Below are 26,421 nucleotides of genomic sequence, written 5' to 3' on the forward strand. Positions count from 1 at the left end.
GATCTGGATTGAGGTATATCCGTGAACTCATTGTTACCTGTGTAATCTGCTATAGGGTTCAGCGGTGCTGTGGTACAACCTTTTGCAGAATGGAGAGGAGGACGCTAGGACCTTACACGCTGCATGGCCTGTATTTGTGGGCAATAAATGAGGTAAGTTCCCATCAACCTATGCCATAGTATGGACAATTACATCGAAAAAAAGGTTGAAAATCATTATCTGTAATGACAAAAGACAATATCTCATCACTTTTTATAACAATTTTATTGAAATGAAGACCTAATAATCCATATAATAACAACAGAATCAATAATTGACATATTGAGATATAATAACCAAAACAAAAGTATTCAAATACAAGTAGAGTACATTGATGGTGCTTTAAAGCAGAAGGGTACAGAGAAAACTTGAGCAATAACATCTGTTGTATGTTAACAGCATTAGTCAGATGGAAAAACAACCTATCAGCTGATCAGTACATAATAAAGGGAAAATGGTATAAAGTGATAAGATAATTAGATAATATAATGGGTAAATGAGAGATTACAAAAAATGAAATGCACAGAACTTGACTCTTATTTCTTCCCTGGTTTTAGTTGCCAATAAATGAGTGCAGGCCCACGGACAGGAGTTCAGGAGAAGATGCTCTCTGACTGAGACTGGAGCCAGGATGGATTCTCCCCTCAGTTTACCTACACATTCCTGCACATTTCCCCATTGTTACTCTCCTTGGCCTCAGCTGGCAATCTGGGGGAGGGACTCACTGAATCACACAAAAGCAACTTTCAAGTGTTTGTGCAGTGAAGCAGGACAAGATGTCAACAATACTAAGCTGACATTTGAATTGAGTGGCATTTTGTTTTATACAGTAATCGTCGAGCATTATATTGTTAGCGGGTAGTCCATAGAGTAGTTTACATGATTGATTTGACAAACATTGATCCGCGTTATACATTTAAAATACAAATACATTGTAGAAGACAGAGTAATAAAATATTTGACCCACGAATCACTATTCCTCTATACAGTGGGGCAAAAAGGTATTTAGTCAGCCACTAATTGTGCAAGTTCTCCCACTTAAAAAGATGAGAGAGGCCTGTAATTTTCATCATAGGTACACTTCAACTATGACGGACAAAAATCCTGAAAAAAAAAAATCCTGAAAATCACATTGTAGGATTTTTAATGAATTTATTTGCAAATTATGGTGGAAAATAAGTATTTGGTCAATAACAAAAGTTTATCTCAATACTTTATTATATACCCTTTGTTGGCAATGACTGAGGTCAAACGTTTTCTCTGTCTTCACAAGGTTTTCACACACTGTTGCTGGTATTTTGGCCCATTCCTCCATGTAGATCTCCTCTAGAGCAGTGATGTTTTGGGGCTGTTTCTGGGCAACACAGACTTTCAACTCCCTCCAAAGATTTTCTATGGGGTTGAGATCTGGACACGTTTCATCTTCAATGCCCTTGCTGATGGAAGGAGGTTTTCACTCAAAATCTCACAATACCTGGCCCCATTCATTCTTTCCTTTACACGGATCAGTCGTCCTGGTCCCTTTGCAGAAAAACAGCCCCAACGCATGATGTTTCTACCCCCATGCTTCACAGTAAGTATGGTGTTCTTTGGATGCAACTCAGCATTCTTTTTCCTCCAAACACGACAAGTTGAGTTTTTACCAAAAAGTTATATTTTGGTTTCATCTGACCATATGACATTCTCCCAATCTTCTTCTGGATCATCCAAATGCTCTCTAGCAAACTTCAGACGGGCCTGGACATGTACTGGCTTAAGCAGGGGAACACGTCTGGCACTGCAGGATTTGAGTCCCTGGCGAGGGAGATTATCACTGGTCTTGTATGTCTTCCATTTCCTAATAATTGCTCCCACAGTTGATTTCTTCAAACCAAGCTGCTTACCTATTGCAGATTCAGTCTTCCCAGCCTGGTGCAGGTCTACAATTTTGTTTCTGGTGACCTTTGACAGTTATTTGGTCTTGGCCATAGTAGAGTTTGGAGTGTGACTGTTTGAGGTTGTGGACAGGTGTCTTTTATACTTTTATACAAGTTCAAACAGGTGCCATTAATACAGGTAACGAGTGGAGGACAGAGGAGCCTCTTGGTACTAGGGGGCAGTATTTTCATTTTTGAAAAAAAAAACGTTCCCGTTTTAAATGGGATATTTTGTCAGGACAAGATGCTAGAATATGCATATAATTGACAGCTTTGGATAGAAAACACTAACATTTCCAAAACTGTAAAGATATTGTCTGTGAGTATAACAGAACTGATGTTGCAGGCGAAAGCCTGAGAAAAATCCAAACCAGGAAGTGCCCTAGGAGTCCCTATTGAACTGTGAGTATGCTATGAACCAGCTTACGCTTTCTACATAATCCCCAAGGTGTCTACAGCATTGTCTTGTAGTTTTACGCATATATGTTGAAGAATAGCCGTAGGCGGCCACATTGCGTAAGTGGTCACATGGTGGCTCCGAGAGAGATTCTCGCTTAAAATACAGAGGTAGCCATTACTCCAATCGGTCCTAATGAAAAACGAATTGTCCCAACGGATATATTATCAAATAGATATTAGAAAAACACCTTGAGGATGGATTATAAACAACGTTTGCCATGTTTCTGTTGATATTATGGAGCTAATTTGGAATATTTTTCGCCGTTTTCGTGACTGTAATTTCAGAACAAACGGAGCTATTTCGCCTACAAAAATAATATTTTGGGAAAAAATGAACTTTGGCTATCTACCTGGGAGTCTCGTGAGTGAAAACATCCGAAGTTCATCAAAGGTAAATGATTTAATTTGATTGCTTTTCTGATTTGTGACAAGGTTGCCTGCTGCTAGCAAGGCATAATGCTATGCTAGGCTATCAATAAACTTACACAAATGCTTGTCTAGCTTTGGCTGTAAAGCATATTTTGAAAATCTGAGATGACAGGGTGATTAACAAAAGGCTAAGCTGTGTCTCAATATGTTTCATTTGTGATTTTCATGAATATTAATATTTTCTAGGGATATTTATGTCCGTTGCATTATGCTAATTATTGTCAGGCGATGATTACGCTCCCGGATCCGGGATGGGGAATATCAAGAGGTTTTAAAGAAGAAGTTACAGGTCTGTGAGAGCCAGAAATCTTGCTTGTTTGTAGGTGACCAAATACTAATTTCCACCATAATTTGCAAATAAATTCATTAAAAATCCTACAATGTGATTTTCTGGATTTATTTTCTCATTTTGTCTGTCATAGTTGAAGTGTACCTATGATGAAAATTACAGGCCTCTCTCATCTTTTTAAGTGGGAGAACTTGCACAATTGGTGGCTGACTAAATACTTTTTGCCCCACTGTACATACAGAATATTAAAATTTTAGCATCCATTTAATCTGCAGCACATACACACAAACATTTACACATGCACAGGCAATCACCCATGCATTGACATACACTTGTGTGCACACAGATAAACAAAGAGAAAATAGAAGAGGTCAAAACTAAATGAAGAGGAAGTGCTACTGTAAAGTCTGATATTTCAGTTTTCCGATGTCATATGTGCTGAGTAAACCCAGATAATGTTTTTTCATATAATCTAATCCACCTAGATATATATGAGGTCAATTCTGATTTTCAAACCATCATTTCCCACACACACATCTATAGTTGCCTTGCTTAATTTGTTCCACAAAATGGGTTGCCTGTGTGCCAGTCTGTTTCTGCTCTCATGCCTAATGGAATTGTTGGCATGAAAATGACAGCAATGGAGTTAACAAGAGCACTAACAGATTTGGAACCAGGTTACAAAAGGAGCACAATGTCCCATTGATGCATTGCAGTGCAGGTAAAGGCTGCATTCAGAGATGCTATACATGACTCTGAGTCTGTGTTCTCCACATCACTCTGTATAGACAAACGTCAAACTAAAATCCAACAATGCATGTGTGGGTCAAGTGGGTGGCTGTTTCTGGATGGCGCCACTGCCGATGTAAAGACTAAGCACAAACAAACATGTATTTTTTTGCATGTGCAATACATTATACATTGGCACCGCCAATGGACTCAAGATTTACATCTCTCTGAGAGTTCACAGTGCGTCCTTATCTCCCGCTGTGAAGGAGAGAGGCTTCAGCTCCATGTTGGAGCTCACGACGTCAGAGGTCGCCAGATGAAGAGGGCCATCTGTTCTGCATGTGTGGTTCACGGGGAGGTCGTCTACAGGCCGACAGAGCACAGAGAATCGCTGAGAAGTATAAAGACAGTAAACTGATATTGTCGAACATGAGACTGGTGACAAATAGCTCATACAGATGGGAGAAAAGAAAACAACTTAAATTGAGGATCTGAAATAGCAGACCCAACTGACAACGTATTCTGTGTTTCCATAAGTTTCAAGTTGTTGATTACAATTATTTATACTCCATGATAAGAAACAATGTATGTGTTAAGAATTTAATTGACAGCCCCAATATGTTTGTGTCATATTTGTGTAGCTTGACGAATCACTATTACTGACATATCCAACTGGTTTAAGTTCTGTTCTGTTACAGATTTGGATCTTAATTTGACCCTGCTTCTCACAGCAGGAAAATTATCTTGCAGGATCATAATAGGAGCGCATGTGAAAGTATGGGACTATAAACTAGTCTAACCTAAACTAGACAAGACAAGCCTGTCTAAAGATGTTGAAATGTATTGACTTGAGCTCACCTGGCGCAGGGTTCCATTGCTGTTGGCCATTTTGTAGACCATCCATAGCGGGATGAAGGAGAGGGAGATAGTGGCAATGAACCAGCCAATGATGTTAGCCCAGACAGGATAAACATATGTGTTGCTGAACTTCAATGGTGAGTACTTGACTATGGAGAAGATGAAGGTAGCCTATGGTTTGGGAGAGAAAAGTAACTCATTACAAAACAAAATTAACACTCACGCTCTCAACATAGAGATCTGACATGAGGCAAGACCGTGTGCGTGTCAGAGAGAGAAGCAGAAAGAGAAACACAGAGAGTGAGGTGTACAGAAAGCGAGACAAGACAGTGAGACGGTGTTTTGATTGGGATCCCCATTAGCCGACGCCAATGGAGACAGCTAGTCTTACCGGGGTCCGACACGTAACGAAAAAGACATTACAGACAAAAGACTTTACAATTTACATACATTTAAAAACATTAACATGTAGTGTGTGTGTGTGTGTGAATCTATCAGCTACACATACATGTCAGTACATACACACAAGTAGGTCACATGGGGGAGAGGCATTGTGCTGCGAGGTGTTACTCTGTTTTTTGAAACCAGGTTTTCTGATCCCTTGCGCTATATAAGATTGAAGGGAGTTTCATGCACTCATGGCTCTCTATAATACTGTACGTTGAATTTGTTCTGGACCTGGAGACTGTGAAAAGACCCCTGGCGGCATGTCTGGTGGGGTAAGTGTGCGTGTCAGCGCTGTGTGCTGTATGAATAATTGAATAAGAGACATTCTTTTTAACCATTTCAAATTATTATTACTCAATTCTATAGTTTGGGTAGCACCAGTGATTTAAGTAAGAAGGTTATGTCATCTAAAACAATCATCTGTTTCCATTACGTGGAACAGTGTCCAAAATTGAAGTGGATCCAAGTAAATGTTTGATGAATTAGAGATAAATAAAGGATATTGTAAATCATGCTAATATAACGTGTCTGTGTAAGCAGTATATAGGAGAACCAATGGGACTGCCCCGACAGAGCTCCTGACCGACCTGTACTATGGTGCACTACGTTTGTTGGAACCTCTCCAGCTTGCTGACAATACATAATTATTCATTTAATATTGACTTCAGCTGTCCCTGGTGTTGAATTTCAACGACAGTTGACAAGGCATACAATTTGGAATTACCAACACATTAACGTTTCTTATAAAAATAAGAAGTGATACTTGCATGCATAGTACTAATATTAGCCTTTTGATTACTGAATCCTTACTGTGCACACTGTAGGAGTGATGTAGAGCCAGCAGTACTTCATCAAAGGCAGAGGTCTGTAGCCAATCATATCACTGATGTTACCATAGAAACGTTCAGCACCTATAGTTCAAGGGGGGCACGTCACAAAAAGTCACAAATCACCATGTCACCATTGGTTGAATTCCCTATTGCCTTCAGACAGATGCCGTTATTCTAAAGTGAGTACGTTGCTATGACCTATAGGCAGTGTACGACTCACCATAGACCCAGGCGATGCAGACAGACTGACAAATGGCCAGCAGTAGCAGGGTGGTTCCACTGCACACATGGTGGTCTAGCAGCTGAAGCAGGTACATTCCTCCCTGGAGTAAAAACAAAACCTTGTCATGACTTTACCCACACCAAACACAACACTTCAACATACCCAATGTTTTTTAATTTTTTTTTTACACATTTTGTTACGTTACAGCTTTATTCTAAAATGTATTAAATAAAGAAAAATCCTCATTAATCTACACACAATACCACATAATGATAGTGAAAACAGGTTTTTAGACATTTTTGCTAATTTATTCAAATAAAAACAAAAATATATTATTTACATAAGGATTCAGACCCTTTGCTATGAGACTCGAAATTGAGCTCAGGTGCATCCTGTTTCCATTGATCATCCTTGAGATGTTTCTACAACTTGATTGGGGTCCACCTGTTGTAAATTGAATTGATTGGACATGATTTGGAAAGGCACACACCTGTCTATATAAGGTCCCACAGTTGACAGTGCAAAAACTAAGCCATGAGGTCGAAGGTTGTCCGTAGAGCTTCGAGAAAGGATTGTTTCAAAGCACAGATCTGGGAAGGGTACCAACACACTTCTGGAGTATTGAAAGTCCCAAAGAACACAATGGCCTCCATCATTCTTAAATGGAACAAGCTTGGAACCACCAAGACACTTTCTAGAGCTGCCCGCCCGGCCTAACTGAGCAATTGGGTGAGAGCTCCAGAGCTCCAGAGTTCCAGAACCTTCCAGAAGGACAACCTTCTCTGCAGCACTCCACCAATCAGGCCTTTATGGTAGAGTGGCTAGACGGAAGCTACTCCTCAGTAAAAAGGCACATGACAGCCTGCTTGGAGTTTGCCAAAAGGCACGTAAAGGACTCTCAGACCATGAGAAACAAGATTCTCTGGTCTGATGAAACCAAGATTGAACTCTTTGGCCTGAATGCCAAGCGTCACATCTGGAGGAAACCTGGCACCATCCCTACGGTCAAGCATGGTGGTGGCAGCATCATGCTGTGGAGAAGTTTTTCAGCGGCAAGGAGTGGGAGCCTAGTCAGGATCGAGGGAAAGATGAACAGAGCAAAGTACAGAGTTCCTTTGATGTAAACCTGCTCCAGAGCGCTCAGGTCCTCAGACTAGGGGGAAGGTTCACCTTCCAACAGGACAACGACCCTAAGCACAAAGCCAAGACAATGCAGGAGTGGCTTCCGGAAAGGTCTCCAAATGTCCTTGAGTGGCCAAGCCAGAGCCTGGACTTTGAATATCTCTGAAGCACTGAAAATAGCTGTGCAGCAATGCTCCACATCCAACCTGACAGAGCTTGTGAGGATCTGCAGAGAAGAATGTGAGAAACTCCCCAAATACAGGTGTCCAAGCTTGTAGCGTCATACCCAAGAAGACTCAAGGCTGTAATCGCTGCCAAAGGTGCTTCAACAAAGTACTGAGTAAAGTGTCTGAATACTTACTGTATGTAAATGTGATATTTCAGTTTTTTTTTATTTAGAATTAATATGTAACATTTCTAAACCTGTTTTTGCTTTGTCACTATGGGGTATTGTGTGTAGATTGATGAGGGGAAAAAAATAAATGTAATACATTTTAGAATAAGGTAACATAACAAAATGTGGAACAAGGCAAGGGACTTGAATACTTAGCGACTGCATTGTACTTATACACACTTATAGTCACTACTCCCAAACCTTATATACCAACAAACAACATGTGTGGGTGTATGAATACAGTTTGGGCATGTTCAGGAACATGACCAGTCAAGGGCCTGTATCTTGGATCAGTTTATGATCCCTAGATCAGCACTCTTTCTCTGAGACGCTTTATGAATACGACCCCTGGTAAAACACCGGGCACTAGTCATAGACTAACAGTATGGGTGATGCATTGGTCTCTTACCTCTGTGACCAGGGCAAGCCCAAGTATGAAGCATATTGTGCAGATAGCCAGCAACAGCAGCTCTCTCCTGAACTCACGTCGCAGATAGGTAGGGAACAGATCCACAACAGATGTCATCAAACACTCCAGACCAACAAACTAGAGAAGGAGAGCGAGATTAGATGGATAGTTTGAGTTTGTTCTTTATGGTCAATTCCATTTCAATTAAAGACAAACTTATATTTTCTCCTTAAAATGTAAACAAATAGAAATAAAGTACAATTGGAGTTGACTTCATTCCTGAATTGAAACGGAATTTAAGCCCAGACCTGTTAAGCCATGTTTGACAAACAGTTGACTATGACAATTGACAAAAAGCTTCAGTATGCATGGGAGAAAGAGGGACACTTACCTGGCTATCCAGACCCAGAAGGATGATCATGATGAAGAAACAGGCAGACCAGATCTGAGACATGGGCATCATGGCTACTGCTCGAGGGTACACAATAAATGCCAGCCCAGGACCTGTACAAAGATAGGAACACTGACTGAGTACACTCAATCACTGCACACTGTCCAATTTGTGTCACTACAGTGCACGCTGACTACACATAACTGCACACACTGACTGAACACATGGCCTAAACCTGACCTCACCCGTGGCTGGTCTCGCCCAGCATGTACATGCAACGTACACACATACTGTACATATGAAATTAGGCATGCTCACTAGGGATGAATGGCGGGAACCCGGTTGCCAAGATTTACAGATATTAACCACCCAAAACCATTTCCTTCTTCCGGGAAAAATAACTGCGAGAAACTGGTAAATTATAATTATTTATATGAACAGCATGACGTGAAATTGAACTGTTCAAATATAAATCTGGCTTCTCTACGGCCTTCTCTCTGCTTAATGCATGATGAATCATCAACGCTCAGGTTGGGTACAGACAGCCTATCTCAGTGTGGAACGCAGTTCACAATGCATCATCTCATCATGGTAACTTTTATTCTTTTGACAGGTAGCCTATGATACAGTAATATAATGCATAATAAGCTGTCACGAACGTCATCAGGGAAATGACTGGACCAAGGTGCAGCGTGGTGAGCATACATTTCTCTTTATTATGAATGTCGCCAACAAGAAACAACAAAAACTAACGTGAAGCTTACTAGGGCTATACAGGCTACTAACAAAGTCAACTACCCACAACTAAGGTGGAAAAAGGGCTGCCTAAGTATGATTCCCAATCAGAGACAAGGATAGACAGCTGTCCCTGATTGAGAACCATACCCTGCCAAAACATAGAAACAGAAAACATAGAAATAAAGAAACTAGAATGCCCACCATAGTCACACAAAAATAGAGAATAAAAGCCTCTCTATGGCCAGGGTGTGACATAAACTTCTAATGTATAGCCTCTGTCTCTGGCACAATACGCACGCACCTGTGCTCCGCTGGCCTCTCCTTAAAAAATGCTCCTTAGCTCTTTGAGTCCCATGCAGGAAAAGCTAGACTAGAATAGCTTGCTGGACATTCTTTCTTTTTTTTTGCATTTCTTGAATATTCGAAGAGGGACGCAAGCTCTTGTTTGCTGAATGTTAAATACAGCAGCCAATAGAACTCTCAGGTAGTTTGAAAGAAGAGGGAACCCGCGATGGCGGTAGGCTATAATAACAGTTGTTTATTCAGACCCATAACCATTCAATCTTTGTGAAGAGAAGTGAAAACCTTCTGCATCTCATCCTAGTCCTATATTATTCAAGGATGTCACTAGAATTATGCAGATAAGAACAAAACATATTTCATTTAACTGTTGAAAGCAAGGAAGGCATGAAGCAACACTAGAGAGAGAAAAAGGAGGTCGGCTAATAACATTGGAGGAAATATTATGAAAGGTGTATATGAGTCAATTACACAAATAGGCCCCATTATAGTTCAAAATTAAAATCACATTTGCTAGCCTATACTTGTAATTTATTTTTAATGGTTTTAAACGAGGTGTGTAATTCCAGTCCATATAATACAGTATAACACAGTACAGTAATACAGTTCACACTAAAAATGATCAGCCAACTGGAGCTTGTTAAATGTTTTTAACCAAGAGAGCTACTAGCTCCATCTATGGGCTTTTATGTTTTTTTTAATGTTTTTTTTTTCTGGGCTTAATGTGCACTAGCCAATATAACATATACAGTATGTATTGGATAATGGCACAATCATTTGGGCTTTTTTTGGGCTTGGGCTCATGAAATGTCTTTAATGTAGGGCTCATAAAATGTATTTAATATATGGCTCATCAGGCTCAGGTAGCATCAGGATAAAATGTTTGATCAAAGCTCCAATCAAAGGGCTCCCGAATGGTGCAGCGGTCTAAGGCACTGCATCGCAGTGCTAGAGGCGTCACTACAGACCCTGGCTCGATCTCGGGCTGTATCACAACCGGCCGTGATCGGGAGTCCCATAGGGCGGCGCACAATTTGCCCAGCATCATCCGGGTTAGGGGAGGGTATGGCTGGAGGGGTTTACTTGGTTCATCATGTTCTAGAGACTCCTTGTTTCGGGCAGGGTGCCTGCAGGCTTACTTAGGTCATCAGGTGAACAGTGTTTCCTCCGACACATTTGGTGTCTGGGTTAAGCAGGCAGGTGTTAAGAAGTGTGGTTTTGCGGGTCATGTTTCGGAGGACGACTCAACCTTCACCTCTCGAGCCTGTTGGAGTTTCATTTACATATGTATTCAGACCCTTTACTCTCTACTTTGAGGCATATTTGGCAGTGATTACAGCCTTGAGTGTTATTGGGTATGACCCTAAAAGCTTGGCATACCTGTATTTAGGGAGTTTCTCCCATTCTTCTCTGCGGTTCCTCTCAAGCTCTGTCAGGTTGGATGTGGAGCGTCACTGCACAGCTATTTTCAGGTCTCTCCAGAGATGTTTGATCGGGTTCAAGTCCGGGCTCTGGCTGGGCCACTCAAGGACATTCAGAGACTTGTCCCAAAGCCACTCCTGCATTGTCTTGGCTGTGTGCTTAGTATCGTTGTCATGCTGGAAGGTGAATCTTCGTCTGAGGTCCTGAGCACTCTGGAGCAGGTTTTCATTAAGGATCTCTCTGTACTTTGCTCCATCTTTGCCTGAATCCTGACTAGGCTCCCAGTCCCTGCCGCTGAAAAACATCCCCCCAGCATGATGCTGCCACCACCATGATTCATCGTAGGGATGGTGCCAGGTTTCCTCCAGACGCGGTACTTGGCATTCAGGCCAAAGAGTTCAATCTTGGTTTCATCAGACCAGAGAATCTTGTTTCTCATGGTCTGAGAGTCTTTAGGTGCCTTTTGGCAAACTAAAAGGGGGCTGTCATGTGCCATTTACTGAGGAGTGGCTTCTGTCTGGCCACTCTACCATAAAGGCCTGGTTGGTAGCTAGAGAGATGGTTGTCCTTCTGGAAGGTTCTCCCATCTCCACGGAGGAATTCTAGAGCTCTGTCAAAGTGACGATTGGGTTCTTGGTCACCTACCTGACCAAGGCACTTCTCCCCCGATTGCTCAGTTTGGATGGGCGTCCAGCTCTTGGAAGAGTCTTGGTGGTTCCAAACTTCTTCCATTTAAGAATGATGGAGGCCACTGTGTTCTTGGGGACCTTCAATGGATGCAGAAACGTTTTGGTACCCTTCTCCAGACCTCTGCCTCGACACAATCCTGTCTCGGAGCTCTACGGACAATTCCTTTGACGTCATGGCTTAGTTTTTGCTCTGACATGCACTGTCAACTAAGAGACCTTATATAGACAGGCGTGTGCCTTTCTAAATCATATCCAGTAAATTGAATTTACCACAGGAGGACTCCAATGAAGTTGTGGAAACATCTCAAGGATGATCAATGGAAGCAGGATGCACCTTAGCTCAATTTCGAGTCTCATAGCAAAGGGTCTGAATCCATTTTAGAAAAAGGCTGTAACAATACAAAATGTGGAAAAAGTCAAGGTGTCTGAATTTTTTCAGAAGGCACTGCATATGCTTTATAATGCTTTTGAATTACACTTCCGGTTTTCGGGGGAAATACCTTGGAGAAAAGTGATTTATTCTCGGGATGGAACATTTGTAAAATTACGGAAAATATTTAACTCTAATGGGCACACACAAATGGACACATGTTTTTGTTAACTGTATTGCGGATGTATTATCCTCAGAAATTATATACTGTATGTCCAATTTGTTACACAAATGGCTCAGTAAACAGACAAAATGTCACGTCCTGACCTCAGTTCCTTTTTTATGTCTCTATTTTAGTTTGGTCAGGGCGTGAGTTGGGGTGGGCATTCTATGTGTTGTTCTATGTTTTTGTATTTCTGTGTTTGGCCTGGTATGGTTCCCAATCAGAGGCAGCTGTTTATGGTTGTCTCTGATTGAGAACCATACTTAGGCAGCCTGATTTCCCACTATGATTTGTGGGTAGTTGTCTGCCAGACAGAACTGTTTCGTTTTCGTTCCTTCTCTTGTTATTTTGTTTTTGTGTTCAGTTTAAATAAATATTAACATGGACACGTACCACGCTGCATATTGGTCCGATCCTTCCTATTCCTCCTCAGAAGAGGAGGAAAACCGTTACACACACATGTGACCCGTTTCAGGAAGCTAGGCATATGTCACACGTCACTACTTCACAGGAGAGGCATTTGAACATAATTATTTTTTATTATTTATCAAAATGCGTTTTTTGGCAGAACTACCTTTTGGAACATGTGAACTTTCATGTGCCTTAATAACAAACCTGAATGCCATCTGTAAATACAAATAAAATGATTTAATTACGAGCCTAATTTTGCCAGAAAGTCACTCTAATTGCAAGTTAAAGCATACTGTTCACTAACTAGCGAACATAGCTCGCTGGCTCGCTAGCTAAAGTTACGTGTATGATCTGTGTAGTCATTTTATTTGTATCTCAGAAATCCATTGGCATTGCTAGTTATAGCCTAATGTTAGCTAGCTAGCTAACATTGGACCTAGTTGGTTAGCTTTAGCTACTTACAGATTCATACCACAGCATTTCATGCATGGTGGTTATCTATGACAATCAGTATATCTAGTAGTATGGGTTGGGATTATGGTTTATTCTTTCGCTAGCTAGCGAGCTAGCTACATGACCCATCAAGTTAGCCAGGTGTGTCTGGGGTTGATTACGGCCATCTATTGTATTTCATGAACATGTGTATGTGTCTAGACAAAAGTGTCCCATCCAGTTAGCTAGATGTGGCTGGGGGGTGCCTATAGCAATTATTTATGACACATCAAGCATCATCTAACGATGATAAAATATTTAAACAATATTTTTATCTGGACACTCTCTATTTTTGATATTGCCACAATGCATATATGCAAGTAACAATTTCACTGTACCGTTTATACCTTCTGTATCCTGTGCATGTGACAAATAAACGTTGATTTTATTTGATATAGTGTGTGTTTACTAGAAACGGTAATGTGAAGAACAACATGACCTGCACCAAAGTCAGATTAGGATATAGGCCAAGGACTAGATAAAGTGCATTTTTACCTGGAGTTTTTCCTTATTGTAGGCTCTTTCACCACTTTTAGTCTTGAAATCTTTGGTTGTTTACTACACTACTTTACTCACTCTGTTTAGCACATGGCCTGACATGTGAATCCTTAAAGAGATGGGTGGGGCTAAGGCTTAAGAGGGTGTGAACGATGCTGAATAGGTGTAGACAAATAAGAGCTCTCCAGTAGGTGTCCCAAAATATTCAAGAGACATTTTCTCAAAAGTGGGGTTACAAATCAATCTACTTTCAAAGCAGAATTACTTTCCCATTGTTCCTCAACTGTTGTGTATGATATGCCATTTTGTAACTCTGAGATTCCAACCATTTCAAATGTTGCTACATAAGACCAAATCGAGGTGGTCGGTCACATATAGAAACCAAATATAAAAAAAATATTTAAAGAAGATTACTTACTATAAGAAGTTTTCACAGTCATTGTGGATGAATTTGGTGTGAACCATCTGTGACCTTTGGCTTTTACGGCATTATGATCTTCTATGGAATAATGTCAAACATTCTAATGGTAAAATCCATCTCTCTTGTCTGTTACAGTATCAACGTTTACCTGACTCAGCCACCTCTTCAATGGACACCCCCTGTTCATAGGTCATGAAGCCCAAAACAGAGAAGATTGCGAAGCCTGACACGATGCTGGTGCCACTGTTTAGAAGACACAGGTAAAAACAGTCCCTGGGGGGAAAAAAACAAATTACATGAGAAATAGTGATCTATCTTTGGCCTGGAGATACTTTATAACTTGCGAGTGATTCCCAAAGTCTCTTAATCCTATAAATCTGCAGTATTTATTTTTAGTCAGTGTCAAGCAGTCAGACTGGGGGTGGGTTTCACTGACACTCCGGAGACCATAGAGTTGGAAAGAGGGCACACTCCTTATCTTTGTATGTATTGCTTCTGTGAGAGCATGGGCAGCTTTAAGGTTGGTGATTTACTGCCACCTGTAGTGCAGGAATGTTTGCTCAGGAGTATAAATCATTGGCTGATCCCTCCTACTGACCTGTGATCCCACATAGGAAGTCCCACCCGGTTGACTACTTTAAAATGCTGAAATACTTCAATGGTGCTGCCCATACTAAAAAAGTGAGGTTTGTGGCATGTGTGTCCTCTATACATCCCTACGCCAGTGACTCACTTGTAGCAGTCGTTGTTGTAACTGCTGTAGCTGCCCAGGGATGTGAGAAAGCCCAAGCTGATAGCATAGGAGAAGAAAATCTGTGTGCCTGCATCCATCCACACCTTAGATGGGATGAATAGCATATTACACATAACATTCAATTCATGGAGATATTATGATTCTTGTTTGTTTGTTTGTTTGTGTGTGTGTGTGTGTGTGTGTGTGTGTGTGTGTGTGCGCGCGCTGAGCCGGCAAAGGCTTGACATCGAAAGTCTGGGTGACGCCACCAAACGGCAACACCTCCAGTCTGTTCTCAGTGCAAAACTGCCCAAAGAATATGAGGATACTGAAACACAGTGGAGCATGATCAAGTCCACCATCCTCAACACCTGTAAGAACACCCTAATGATGAAGAAGGACTCAGAAATTGAACAGCTCATTAACACCAAGCGGAGAACATCCTGCGCCTGGCACAACGACATCAACTGCTTAACCAGAAGAGAAACTCACGCCAGGGGGAAGAAGGAACTAAAGAACACCGGGTAAGGGAACTAAAGAACAAATGGACAGGAAAGGCACTGGAGATCCAGCAACTAGCAGACTCGGGAGATTCCGGAGGCTTTTTCGACTCCATGAAGGTGGTATGTGGACCCAGTTACTGTTAACTCGAAATGACACAACGACAAGGTTCCAGTTTAACAAAGTTTACTACACCGTATGAACACCATCAAAGGTCGCCATTACACTCGAGGCTAAGTCCATCAACGACTAGACTTCCTGTGCATGCGCACTCTTGACTGAGTGATAGCCCCGTAAATAGAAATATTGGGATACTTAAAACATGAACTTAACAGTTACCGCGGCCTAAACCCAATCCGCTCCAAAGGTGGGCCAAAGTTGCTAAAGGATGACGAATCCATCCAATCCCATTGGAAAGACTACTTCAAAGAGCTCCTCAACAGAAAGACAACGGTTGAGAGGGCAGTTGAGAGTGAAGCACAAAGGAGGACATAGGATAACTACCCAGCCTGCAGGAGTTGCAAGATGCCATCAGGAAGATGAGGGACAACAAGGCCACTGGTCCTGATAGGATTCCAGTGGAAATCCTAAAGGAAGGCGTGCCAGATCTCCTAGATCACATACAGTACATGCCTTGCTCTTTAAGATCAAGGACAAGGAGGAAATCCCTGCAGAACTCAGGGACACCCTAATCATCACAATTTTTTGGTGGACATGAGGGAGGCATCTCCCTCATGTCCACCACCAGAAAAACACTTTCCCGCATACTGGGCAACTGACTCCTTTCCCTGTCAGAAGAAATTCTCCCAGAATGTCAGTGTGGCTTTCACCCAACAAAGTCACCATGGACATGACTTTTCACTGCGTGGCAAATGCAAGAAGCAACCACTGTAAAGACCTTACAAAAGGGGGAACTTAATACGATATGTTATTTGCATAGACGTATGGAACCCTCTTTGTTATTGGTCTGTTAACCATCACCATGCAAACCGAAACTGATGCCCATTCAAACAGGCATCAGAAGGTCCTGTGTAGTATGTGTTGTATTTTCAACCAGCAACTACCAGGAAACAACACTGACACAACACTTAATACGCCACCATCTAAGCTGTGCCAGTGGAGCATTCTCAAGACAAGCGCACAAACATCAGTTTCCTGGAGGTGGCCCGAACATGAAGAGCATCACCACCACCCAAAACCAGCTCAGATGGACTGACCATTTTGTTAGGATGCCCAACTCCTGCCTCCAGAAACAGGTGCTGTACTCACAACTAAACTAAGGGAAGAGTTCCCCGGGCGGACAAAATAAGCGGTACGAGGATAACATCAAAACATCAAGACATATTCCAGTTGAGAGCACACTGTAAAAAGACAGGTCGACAATGGAGGAAAACTCTCCATGAGGGTGAAGCACTTATGAAGATCTTCGCAGTGCAGCTTATGACAAGCGGCAACTTCGAAAGACGAACATTTCCATCAAGAAGGCCCAACCACCATCCACCACCACTACTCAACCTTGCCCACACAGCACCAAAATGTGCGGCTCCCGGATTGGCATATTCAGCCATCTGAAGACCCACAAGCAGGATCCACCAGAAGAACAATCATACTCGACCCGAGTGATCGCCGGTGATGATGATGATTATAATGATGGTGTGTGTGTTTCTGTGTGCGTGTGTGTCAAGCCATGTACTGTTGGTCTACCTGTGGGTCTGTGAGGCGGGAGATGTCAGGGTAAATGTAAAAGATGATGCCGTCTATGGCTCCAGGCAGAGTGACACCGCGGACCAGCAGGACCAGGAGCATGGCATATGGGAATGTGGCCGTAAAGTAAGCAGCCTGACAGGAGAGATAACAGAAATAATTGTAATAATAATTGTAATAATAATTGTAATCTACACAACCCTGTCAGTTTGTAGAAGGAGTTATGGTCATATTGAATTTGTTACGGTGCGTGAATGAGGACCCAAAAGCGAATTAACTTAGACAGAGCTTCTTTAATTACCAAACATAGGTAGGCTCAGACGGACCGGCAGATTCCGACAGGACAAGACAAGGTTACAGCAAACATGACGACAGTCTGGTTCAGGCATGAAACACAACAAACAAGAATCCGACAAAGACAGGAGCAGAAACAGAGAGAGATATAGGGACCTAATCAGAGGGAAAAAGGGAACAGGTGGGAAAAGGGGTGACGAGGTAGTTAGGAGGAGACAAGGCACAGCTGGGGGAAAGAGGGGGAGAAAAGGTAACCTAACAACGACCAGCAGAGGGAGACAGGGTGAAGGGAAAGGACAGAAACAAGACACAACATGACAGTACATGACAGTACCCCCCCACTCACCGAGCGCCTCCTGGCGCACTCGAGGAGGAAACCTGGCGGCAACGGAGGAAATCCTCGATCAGCGCACGGTCCAGCACGTCCCGAGAGGGAACCCAACTCCTCTCCTCAGGACCGTACCCCTCCCAATCTACGAGGTACTGGTGACCACGGCCCCGAGGACGCATGTCCAAAATTCTACGGACCCTGTAGATGGGTGCGCCCTCGACAAGGATGGGGGGGGGGGGGGGAGACGAGCGGGGGCGCGAAGGACGGGCTTGATGCAGGAGACATGGAAGACCGGGTGGACGCGACGAAGGTATCGCGGAAGAAGAAGTCGAACTGCGACAGGATTAATGACCCGAGAAATACGGAACGGACCAATGAACCGCGGGGTCAACTTGCGAGAAGCCGTCTTAAGGGGAAGGTTCTGAGTGGAGAGCCAAACTCTCTGACCGCGACAATATCTAGGACTCTTAGTTCTACGCTTATTAGCAGCCCTCACAGTCTGCGTCCTATAACGGCAAAGTGCAGACCTGACCCTCTTCCAGGTGCGCTCGCAACGTTGGACAAAAGCCTGAGCGGAGGGGACGCTGGACTCGGCGAACTGAGATGAGAACAGCGGAGGCTGGTACCCGAGGCTACTCTGAAAAGGAGATAGCCCGGTCGCAGACGAAGGAAGCGAGTTGTGGGCGTATTCTGCCCAGGGGAGCTGTTCTGACCAAGACGCAGGGTTACGAAAAGAAAGACTGCGTAAGATGCGACCAATAGTCTGATTGGCCCGTTCTGCTTGACCGTTAGACTGGGGGTGAAAGCCGGAAGAGAGACTGACGGAAGCCCCAATCAAACGGCAAAACTCCCTCCAAAATTGAGACGTGAATTGCGGACCTCTGTCCGAAACGACGTCTGACGGGAGGCCATGAATTCTGAAAACATTCTCGATGATGATTTGTGCCGTCTCTTTAGCAGAAGGAAGCTTAGCAAGGGGAATGAAATGAGCCGCCTTAGAGAACCTATCGACAACCGTAAGAATAACAGTCTTCCCCGCTGACGAAGGCAGTCCGGTGACAAAATCTAAGGCGATGTGAGACCACGGTCGAGAGGGAATAGGAAGCGGCCTGAGACGGCCGGCAGGAGGAGAGTTACCGGACTTAGTCTGCGCGCAGACCGAACAAGCAGCCACGAAACGACGCGTGTCATGCTCCCGGGTGGGCCACCAAAAACGCTGGCGAATGGAAGCAAGCGTACCCCGAACGCCAGGGTGGCCGGCTAACTTGGCAGAGTGAGCCCACTGAAGAACGGCCAGACGAGTAGGAACGGGAACGAAAAGAAGGTTCCTAGGACAAGCGCGCGGCGACGGAGTGTGAGTGAGCGCTTGTTTTACCTGCCTCTCAATTCCCCAGACAGTCAACCCGACAACACGCCCCTCAGGGAGAATCCCCTCGGGGTCAGTGGAGGCTACTGAAGAACTGAAGAGACGAGACAAAGCATCAGGCTTGGTGTTCTTAGAGCCCGGACGATAAGAAATCACGAACTCGAAACGAGCGAAAAACAGCGCCCAACGCGCCTGACGCGCATTAAGTCGTTTGGCAGAACGGATGTACTCAAGGTTCCTATGGTCAGTCCAAACGACAAAAGGAACGGTCGCCCCCTCCAACCACTGTCGCCATTCGCCTAGGGCTAACCGGATGGCGAGCAGTTCGCGGTTACCCACATCATAGTTACGTTCCGACGGCGACAGGCGATGAGAAAAATACGCGCATGGGTGGACCTTGTCGTCAGAGAGGGAGCGCTGAGAAAGAATGGCTCCCACGCCCACCTCTGACGCGTCAACCTCGACAACGAACTGTCTAGAGACGTCAGGTGTAACAAGGATAGGAGCGGATGTAAAACGATTCTTGAGGAGATCAAAAGCTCCCTGGGCGGAAACGGACCACTTAAAGCACGTCTTGACAGAAGTAAGGGCTGTGAGAGGAGCTGCCACCTGACCGAAATTACGGATGAAACGACGATAGAAGTTCGCGAAGCCGAGAAAGCGCTGCAGCTCGACGCGTGACTTAGGGACGGGCCAATCAATGACAGCTTGGACCTTAGCGGGATCCATCTTAATGCCTTCAGCGGAAATAACAGAACCGAGAAATGTGACGGAGGAGGCATGAAAAGTGCACTTCTCAGCCTTCACAAAAAGACAATTCTCTAAAAGGCGCTGGAGGACACGTCGAACGTGCTGAACATGAATCTGGAGTGACGGTGAAAAAATCAGGATATCGTCAAGGTAAACGAAAACAAAGATGTTCAGCATGTCTCTCAGGACATCATTGACTAATGCCTGAAAGACAGCTGGAGCGTTAGCGAGGCCGAAAGGAAGAACCCGGTATTCAAAGTGCCCTAACGGAGTGTTAAACGCCGTCTTCCACTCGTCCCCCTCCCTGATGCGCACGAGATGGTAAGCGTTACGAAGGTCCAACTTAGTGAAAAACCTGGCTCCCTGCAGGATCTCGAAGGCTGAAGACATAAGAGGAAGCGGATAACGATTCTTCACTGTTATGTCATTCAGCCCTCGATAATCTATGCAGGGGCGCAGAGACCCGTCCTTCTTCTTGACAAAAAAAAACCCCGCTCCGGCGGGAGAGGAGGAGGGGACTATGGTACCGGCGTCAAGAGCTACAGACAAATAATCTTCGAGAGCCTTACGTTCGGGAGCCGACAGAGAGTATAGTCTACCCCGGGGGGGGGGGTGGTTCCCGGAAGGAGATCAATACTACAATCATACGACCGGTGTGGAGGAAGAGAGGTGGCCCTGGACCGACTGAACACCGTGCGCAGATCGTGATATTCCTCCGGCACCCCTGTCAAATCACCAGGCTCCTCCTGTGAAGAAGAGACAGAGGAAACAGGAGGGATAGCAGACATTAAACATTTCACATGACAAGAGACGTTCCAGGAGAGGATAGAATTACTAGACCAATTAATGGAAGGATTATGACAAACTAGCCAGGGATGGCCCAAAACAACAGGTGTAAAAGGTGAACGAAAAATTAAAAAAGAAATGGTTTCACTATGATTACCAGAAACAGTGAGGGTTAAAGGTAGCGTCTCACGCTGAATCCTGGGGAGAGGACTACCATCCAGGGCGAACAAGGCCGTGGGCTCCTTTAACTGTCTGAGAGGAATGTCATGTTCCCGAGCCCAGGTCTCGTCCATAAAACAGCCCTCCGCCCCAGAGTCTATTAAGGCACTGCAGGAAGCTGACGAACCGGTCCAGCGTAGATGGACCGACAAGGTAGTGCAGGATCTTGAAGGAGAGACAGGAGTAGTAGCGCTCACCAGTAGCCCTCCGCTTACTGACGAGCTCTGGCCTTTTACTGGACATGAAGTGACAAAATGACCAGCGGAACCGCAATAGAGACAGAGGCGGTTGGTGATTCTCCGTTCCCTCTCCTTAGTCGAGATGCGGATACCTCCCAGCTGCATGGGCTCAGCACCCGAGCCGGCAGAGGAAGATGGTAGTGATGCGGAGAGGGGGGCGACGGAGAGCGCGAGCTCCTTTCCACGAGCTCGGTGACGAAGATCAACCCGTCGCTCAATGCGAATAGCGAGTTCAATCAAGGAATCCACGCTGGAAGGAACCTCCCGGGAGAGAATCTCATCCTTTACCTCTGCGCGGAGACCCTCCAGAAGACGAGCGAGCAAGGCCGGCTCGTTCCAGCCACTGGAGACAGCAAGAGTGCGAAACTCAATAGAGTAGTCTGTTATGGATCGATTGCCTTGACATAGGGAAGACAGGGCCCTGGAAGCCTCCTCCCCAAAAACAGATCGATCAAAAACCTGTATCATCTCCTCCTTAAAGTCCTGATACTGGTTAGTACACTCAGCCCTTGCCTCCCAGATTGCCGTGCCCCACTCACGAGCCCGTCCAATAAGGAGAGATATGACGTAGGCGACACGAGCAGTGCTCCTGGAGTAAGTGTTGGGCTGGAGAGAAAACACAATATCACACTGGGTGAGGAACGAGCGGCATTCAGTGGGCTCCCCAGAGTAACACGGCGGGTTATTGATTCTGGGCTCCGGAGATTCGAAAGCCCTGGAAGTGGCCGGTGGATCGAGGCGGAGATGGTGAACCTGTTCTGTGAGGTTGGAGACTTGGGTGGCCAGGGTCTCAACGGCATGTCGAGCAGCAGACACTTCCTGCTCGTGTCTGCCTAGCATCGCTCCCTGGATCCCGACGGCTGAGTGGAGAGGATCCGAAGTCGCTGGGTCCATTCTTGGTCGGATTCTTCTGTTACGGTGCGTGAATGAGGACCCAAAAGCGAATTAACTTAGACAGAGCTTCTTTACTTACCAAACATAGGTAGGCTCAGACGGACCGGCAGATTCCGACAGGACAAGACAAGGTTACAGCAAACATGACGACAGTCTGGTTCAGGCATGAAACACAACAAACAAGAATCCGACAAAGACAGGAGCAGAAACAGAGAGAGATATAGGGACCTAATCAGAGGGAAAAAGGGAACAGGTGGGAAAAGGGGTGACGAGGTAGTTAGGAGGAGACAAGGCACAGCTGGGGGAAAGAGGGGGAGAAAAGGTAACCTAACAACGACCAGCAGAGGGAGACAGGGTGAAGGGAAAGGACAGAAACAAGACACAACATGACAGTACATGACAGAATTGGTGGAGACTATATGCAGTCAGAGTGAAGTCATTGAGTAAGACAACAAGTTATAATGTGCACTAATATAGATAAACTTACGGATATGTACAATGCTGTGCCAAGAAATCAGTACAAAATGTACTGTATAGCTCACAGAATACATTTTCCAGAAGAAAAAAAGGCTCAACAACAAATCTCAGGATCTTTAACGTTGAGGTGATATGGTTTTGTCAGTGACTTAAAGGGTGAGTTAAAACCCAGCAAACATATTGGCCTTTTAGGCTGCCCACATTGTGCCGATGCGCCTTTGCTATTTAAAAGGAATGTGTTTATTTATTACAATTTAGTTCAATGCATGAATGGCATACTTTTCAATTCTTGAAGGTATTTTTTAGGGAACGAGATACATTGAACTCCGAAAGACAAACAAGTTGTTAACATCATACATATATGTTTTACAAAAGAAACTGTTTCGTTTCTCATATGTCACATGCACAAAAAAATTGGGCTTCACACAACAGAACACAAACTGGAACAACACACTCTGTTACGGTTGCACAAAAATAATTACTTGCAAACCATGCCCCCAAATCTTCCAATGAGCCCCTCTTCTAGCTGGGCTTTGTATTAAGTATTTTAGTATTTTATTCCCATACAGAAGTCCAGAGAGGACATACAGTGCATTCCGAAAGTATTCAGACCCCTTGACTTTTTCAATTTTTTGTTACATTACAGCCTTATTCTAAAATGGATCAAATGTATTAATCTACACACAATACCCCATAATAACAAAGCATAAACAGGATTTTAGACATATTTGCAAATGTTTAAAAAAAATTTTAAACAGAAATGCCTTATTTACAAAATGCAAAATCCCTTGTCATGTCGAGATTATTTATTTCATGATCACGACATTAAAGCTGTTTTATCGAGATCACAAGATCATTTTCTCATGATCCCGGCTTAACAAAAGTTGTTTTGTCGAGATCGTGAGATTAACTCTATCAATAGGAGTAAACGCATTGACGATAGATTGACAATATGGCTAAGGCGGCAGAGACAACGGTGTATCAGGGCGTATGTTTTTATTGATTGCTACACTAAGGGTTGGTGCTTTTAATGCTAACACCATGCCTTCATTTGTGTTTGGCAGTCATTGTGGAGCTGACCACTCACACCAGGGCAGAGCCATTCATAAAAAGAACAGGGTCCATGTTGGGCTGATGTGGGATTGGTGTGGGCTAATCAGTATCGGTTGGTGTGGGCTAGCCCATATTGGGTTGGTGTGGGCTTGGCGTGGGCTAGCCCGTGCCCAAATAATACCCACATGGGGCTAATTGGGTCATGTTTGCTGGGAAGGTACAAGCAGGGGACTCAAGGACATCAGTTGCATCATACAAAATACGTAGATAAAACGTAGATAAAAAATAACCATACAACATTCTAACCAGTAGATGTAGTAGTTACAATAGTGTGATACTGGATATCACACACAATGCCACTGTGGAAATAACGTGGGTATGTTCATAGAGGTCAGTTAGTATTAATTGATTTTCACCTTGCCTGTGGACTTAATTCCCTTCCAGACACAGAAGTAACAGATGACCCAGGTGAGAAGGAGACACAGCGCCAGCTCCCATCTGATGTTGCCCATCTCCTCGATCCCCCCGGAAATGTTCAGCACCCTGCGTCTGTGAGAGAGAGAGAGAGAGAGAGAGAGAGAGAGAGAGAGAGAGAGAGAGAGAGAGAGAGAGAGAGAGAGATGCAGAGAGAGAGGGAGGGAATCCTGCGCAACACGTCACATGCATAAAGTAAGGGGGGCTGCTTACTCCCAAAACTCCATGACTGGTAGTGTGGTATTCTGTCTTGATGTCAGGTTGGTGCTGCGATTCTGCTTGCTGTCGTCCATGCATGAGTCTAGGGCAGACAAGTTGATTTGGTACATGTAACACACATTGGAAATTGACAATTCAACTTTTTGATTGACCCTCCTTACAGTGTACCTCCCCATATCATGGTATAGTATTACAAGATATAGTTTGGTAAAAAAAAATGTAGTTCACAAACTTTAAGGCCTGGTACTAAACCATCCTCGTTTTGGCAATAGTTAATGGTAATGAGATAACACATTTTTTTTTTAAATGGTGTAATACAATAACAGGGTACAACAGTTTAAACTTTAATAAACAAATGTAATAATCACAAAGGAATGGTCCACCTAATTCACTTTGGTTAACTGCCAGTTATGGCCCCTCTCTGTTGTTAATGAATGTTGTACGCTGGTAACTCAAACTCTTTGACCCCTCCCCATGCCTTGTTTTATTTTATTTATTTTTATTTCACCTTTATTTAACTAGGCAAGTCAGTTAAGAACAAATTCTTATGTACAATGTCGGCCTACCAAAAGGCAAAATGCCTCCTGTGGGGATGGGGGCTGGGAATGAAAAGAAAAATAAATGAAATAAAAATATAGGACAAAAAACACATCACGACATGAGAGACAACACAACACTACATAAAGAGAGACCTATAAGACAACAACATAGCATGGCAGCAACACATGACAACAGCATGGTAGCAACACAACATGACAACAGCATGGTAGCAATACAACATGGTAGCAGCACAACATGGTAGCAGAACAAACGTTATTGGGCACAGACAACAGCACAAAGGGCAAGAAGATAGAGACAACAATACATCACGCAAAGCAGCCACAACTGTCAGTAAGAGTGTCCATGATTGAGTCTTTGAGTCTCTTACCAGTGTTCCACCAGTTTCCGCAGCTTGCCCAGGGTAGCTCTGCACTGAAGGAGGAGAAGAGATAGAAAAAGGCCCATGCCAAGATCACAATGTAGGAGGTGGCACTGAATGAGATGACAAGGTTACAGGCGTAGCCCATACCTGTGGGAAAATAACATGTTTTAGCACTCCGCACCATTTTAATACAGATTGTGAAAATCTTAGTTGTCCCAAAATGGTTGTAGCGGTACATATATTTAATAAAACGTACAAGTAGATTAAATGTAGGGTTTAACTTGTCCAAAACCAACACTGTAGTTCGTGTGCTACACTTTCTACTGTTCATACAATGCATATAATAAGTTGTACGTCATTCATTGGGGTCCTGACTTGGGAAACCTGTGCATACGTTAGGCATTTTCTTGAGCACCGATGGGCCTTTGTGGATAAATGACAGAATAGTTAGGATAACTAGAAAATAAGAATAGTTAGGATAACTAGAAAATAAGAATAGTTAGGATAACTAGAAAATAAGTATTTGATGTTTCCCCATGCGCCAACATAAAAAGGTTTACCCTCAAATAGTGGACATATCTTCCTCCAACATGTTATTCCTCCCTGGCTGGTGTATTGTCCCAGAGAAGTCTCCAGGAAGAATAGCGGGATCCCGCACGTCACCAAGAACAAAACATATGGAATGAAGAACACACCTGCCAGACACAAAAAATCAGGTCAATCAAGATATGCGCAAATGTCACAATTACGCACAGTGTATCAAATGCATTGCTCTAATGCGATCCAATGACCGACGTTTGGACAACATCAGAGTTTTGCTGGTTTCCACTAGTTACCCCAGCCACAAAGTCCAAATTGGCTAGGGCTCCCATAAAAACTCATGAAACTAAAATGTGCTTTTTGGTCTTAGGTTAGGTTTAACATTAGATTTTAAGAAGATAAATTGTAGAAATAGGTGGGGTTATGAATTTGTGGCTGTGGTAACTGGTGACAACCGTTTTCACTCACCCCCTCCGTTTTTGTAACACAAGTAAGGGAATCTCCACACGTTTCCAGGTCCAATTATAGCTCCCATCACCGTTAAAATATACTCTGCTTTACTCTCCCAGTTTCCCCGCGCTTCCAGCTCCTTTAGTTTTGCTTGGCCATTGGCTGTGCTGGGCATCATTTGCAGTTTGGGGTCTTTCTTCTCGTTGTAGTTCATGGTGGTACTCGATACTTTTTAGGATGCGTAAGTAAAGTTTTCCTTGGATTTGAGAAGTTGTAGCTGACGTTGGCACTGTCGGAAGGCTATATAGACAGGATATGTGTGTAAACCAAACCCACCAATCCTGTCCTAAATAGGGTCAAGGGTGGAATT

The 26,421-nt window shown here is 43.8% G+C and overlaps 1 protein-coding gene across 1 annotated transcript; it reads right to left on the reverse strand.

Annotated features, from left to right (window-relative positions):
* Window positions 1-247: 247 nt before the first annotated feature.
* Window positions 248-26,421, reverse strand: LOC110537741 (sodium- and chloride-dependent GABA transporter 2-like). The gene is made up of 14 exons (XM_021624098.3): window positions 26,070-26,421; window positions 25,622-25,756; window positions 25,068-25,208; window positions 24,134-24,221; window positions 23,863-23,995; window positions 17,038-17,172; window positions 14,833-14,936; window positions 14,248-14,372; window positions 8,536-8,648; window positions 8,145-8,282; window positions 6,217-6,319; window positions 5,977-6,077; window positions 4,720-4,890; window positions 248-4,252 (listed from the first exon to the last, which is right to left on the reverse strand). Exons 1-14 carry the CDS (start codon window positions 26,263-26,265, stop codon window positions 4,097-4,099), a joined length of 1,839 nt encoding a protein of 612 aa, XP_021479773.2. The 5' UTR covers window positions 26,266-26,421; the 3' UTR covers window positions 248-4,096.

The sequence above is a fragment of the Oncorhynchus mykiss genome, chromosome 12, assembly GCF_057628025.1.
Source record: "Oncorhynchus mykiss isolate SJ-2025 chromosome 12, ASM5762802v1, whole genome shotgun sequence".
Classification (NCBI taxonomy): domain Eukaryota; kingdom Metazoa; phylum Chordata; class Actinopteri; order Salmoniformes; family Salmonidae; genus Oncorhynchus; species Oncorhynchus mykiss.

What these genes read in the sequence shown, in the direction of transcription:
- LOC110537741 (XM_021624098.3), bottom strand. Translation starts at nt 26,265, where the DNA reads ATGAACTACAACGAGAAGAAAGACCCCAAACTGCAAATGATGCCCAGC. An exon ending in CGGAAACTGGTGGAACACTG is followed by an intron (nt 24,222 to 25,067) that starts GTAAGAGACTCA and finishes TGTCTGCCCTAG; the next exon opens with ACTCATGCATGGACGACAGC. An exon ending in GCAATGGAACCCTGCGCCAG is followed by an intron (nt 4,253 to 4,719) that starts GTGAGCTCAAGT and finishes TATACTTCTCAG; the next exon opens with CGATTCTCTGTGCTCTGTCG.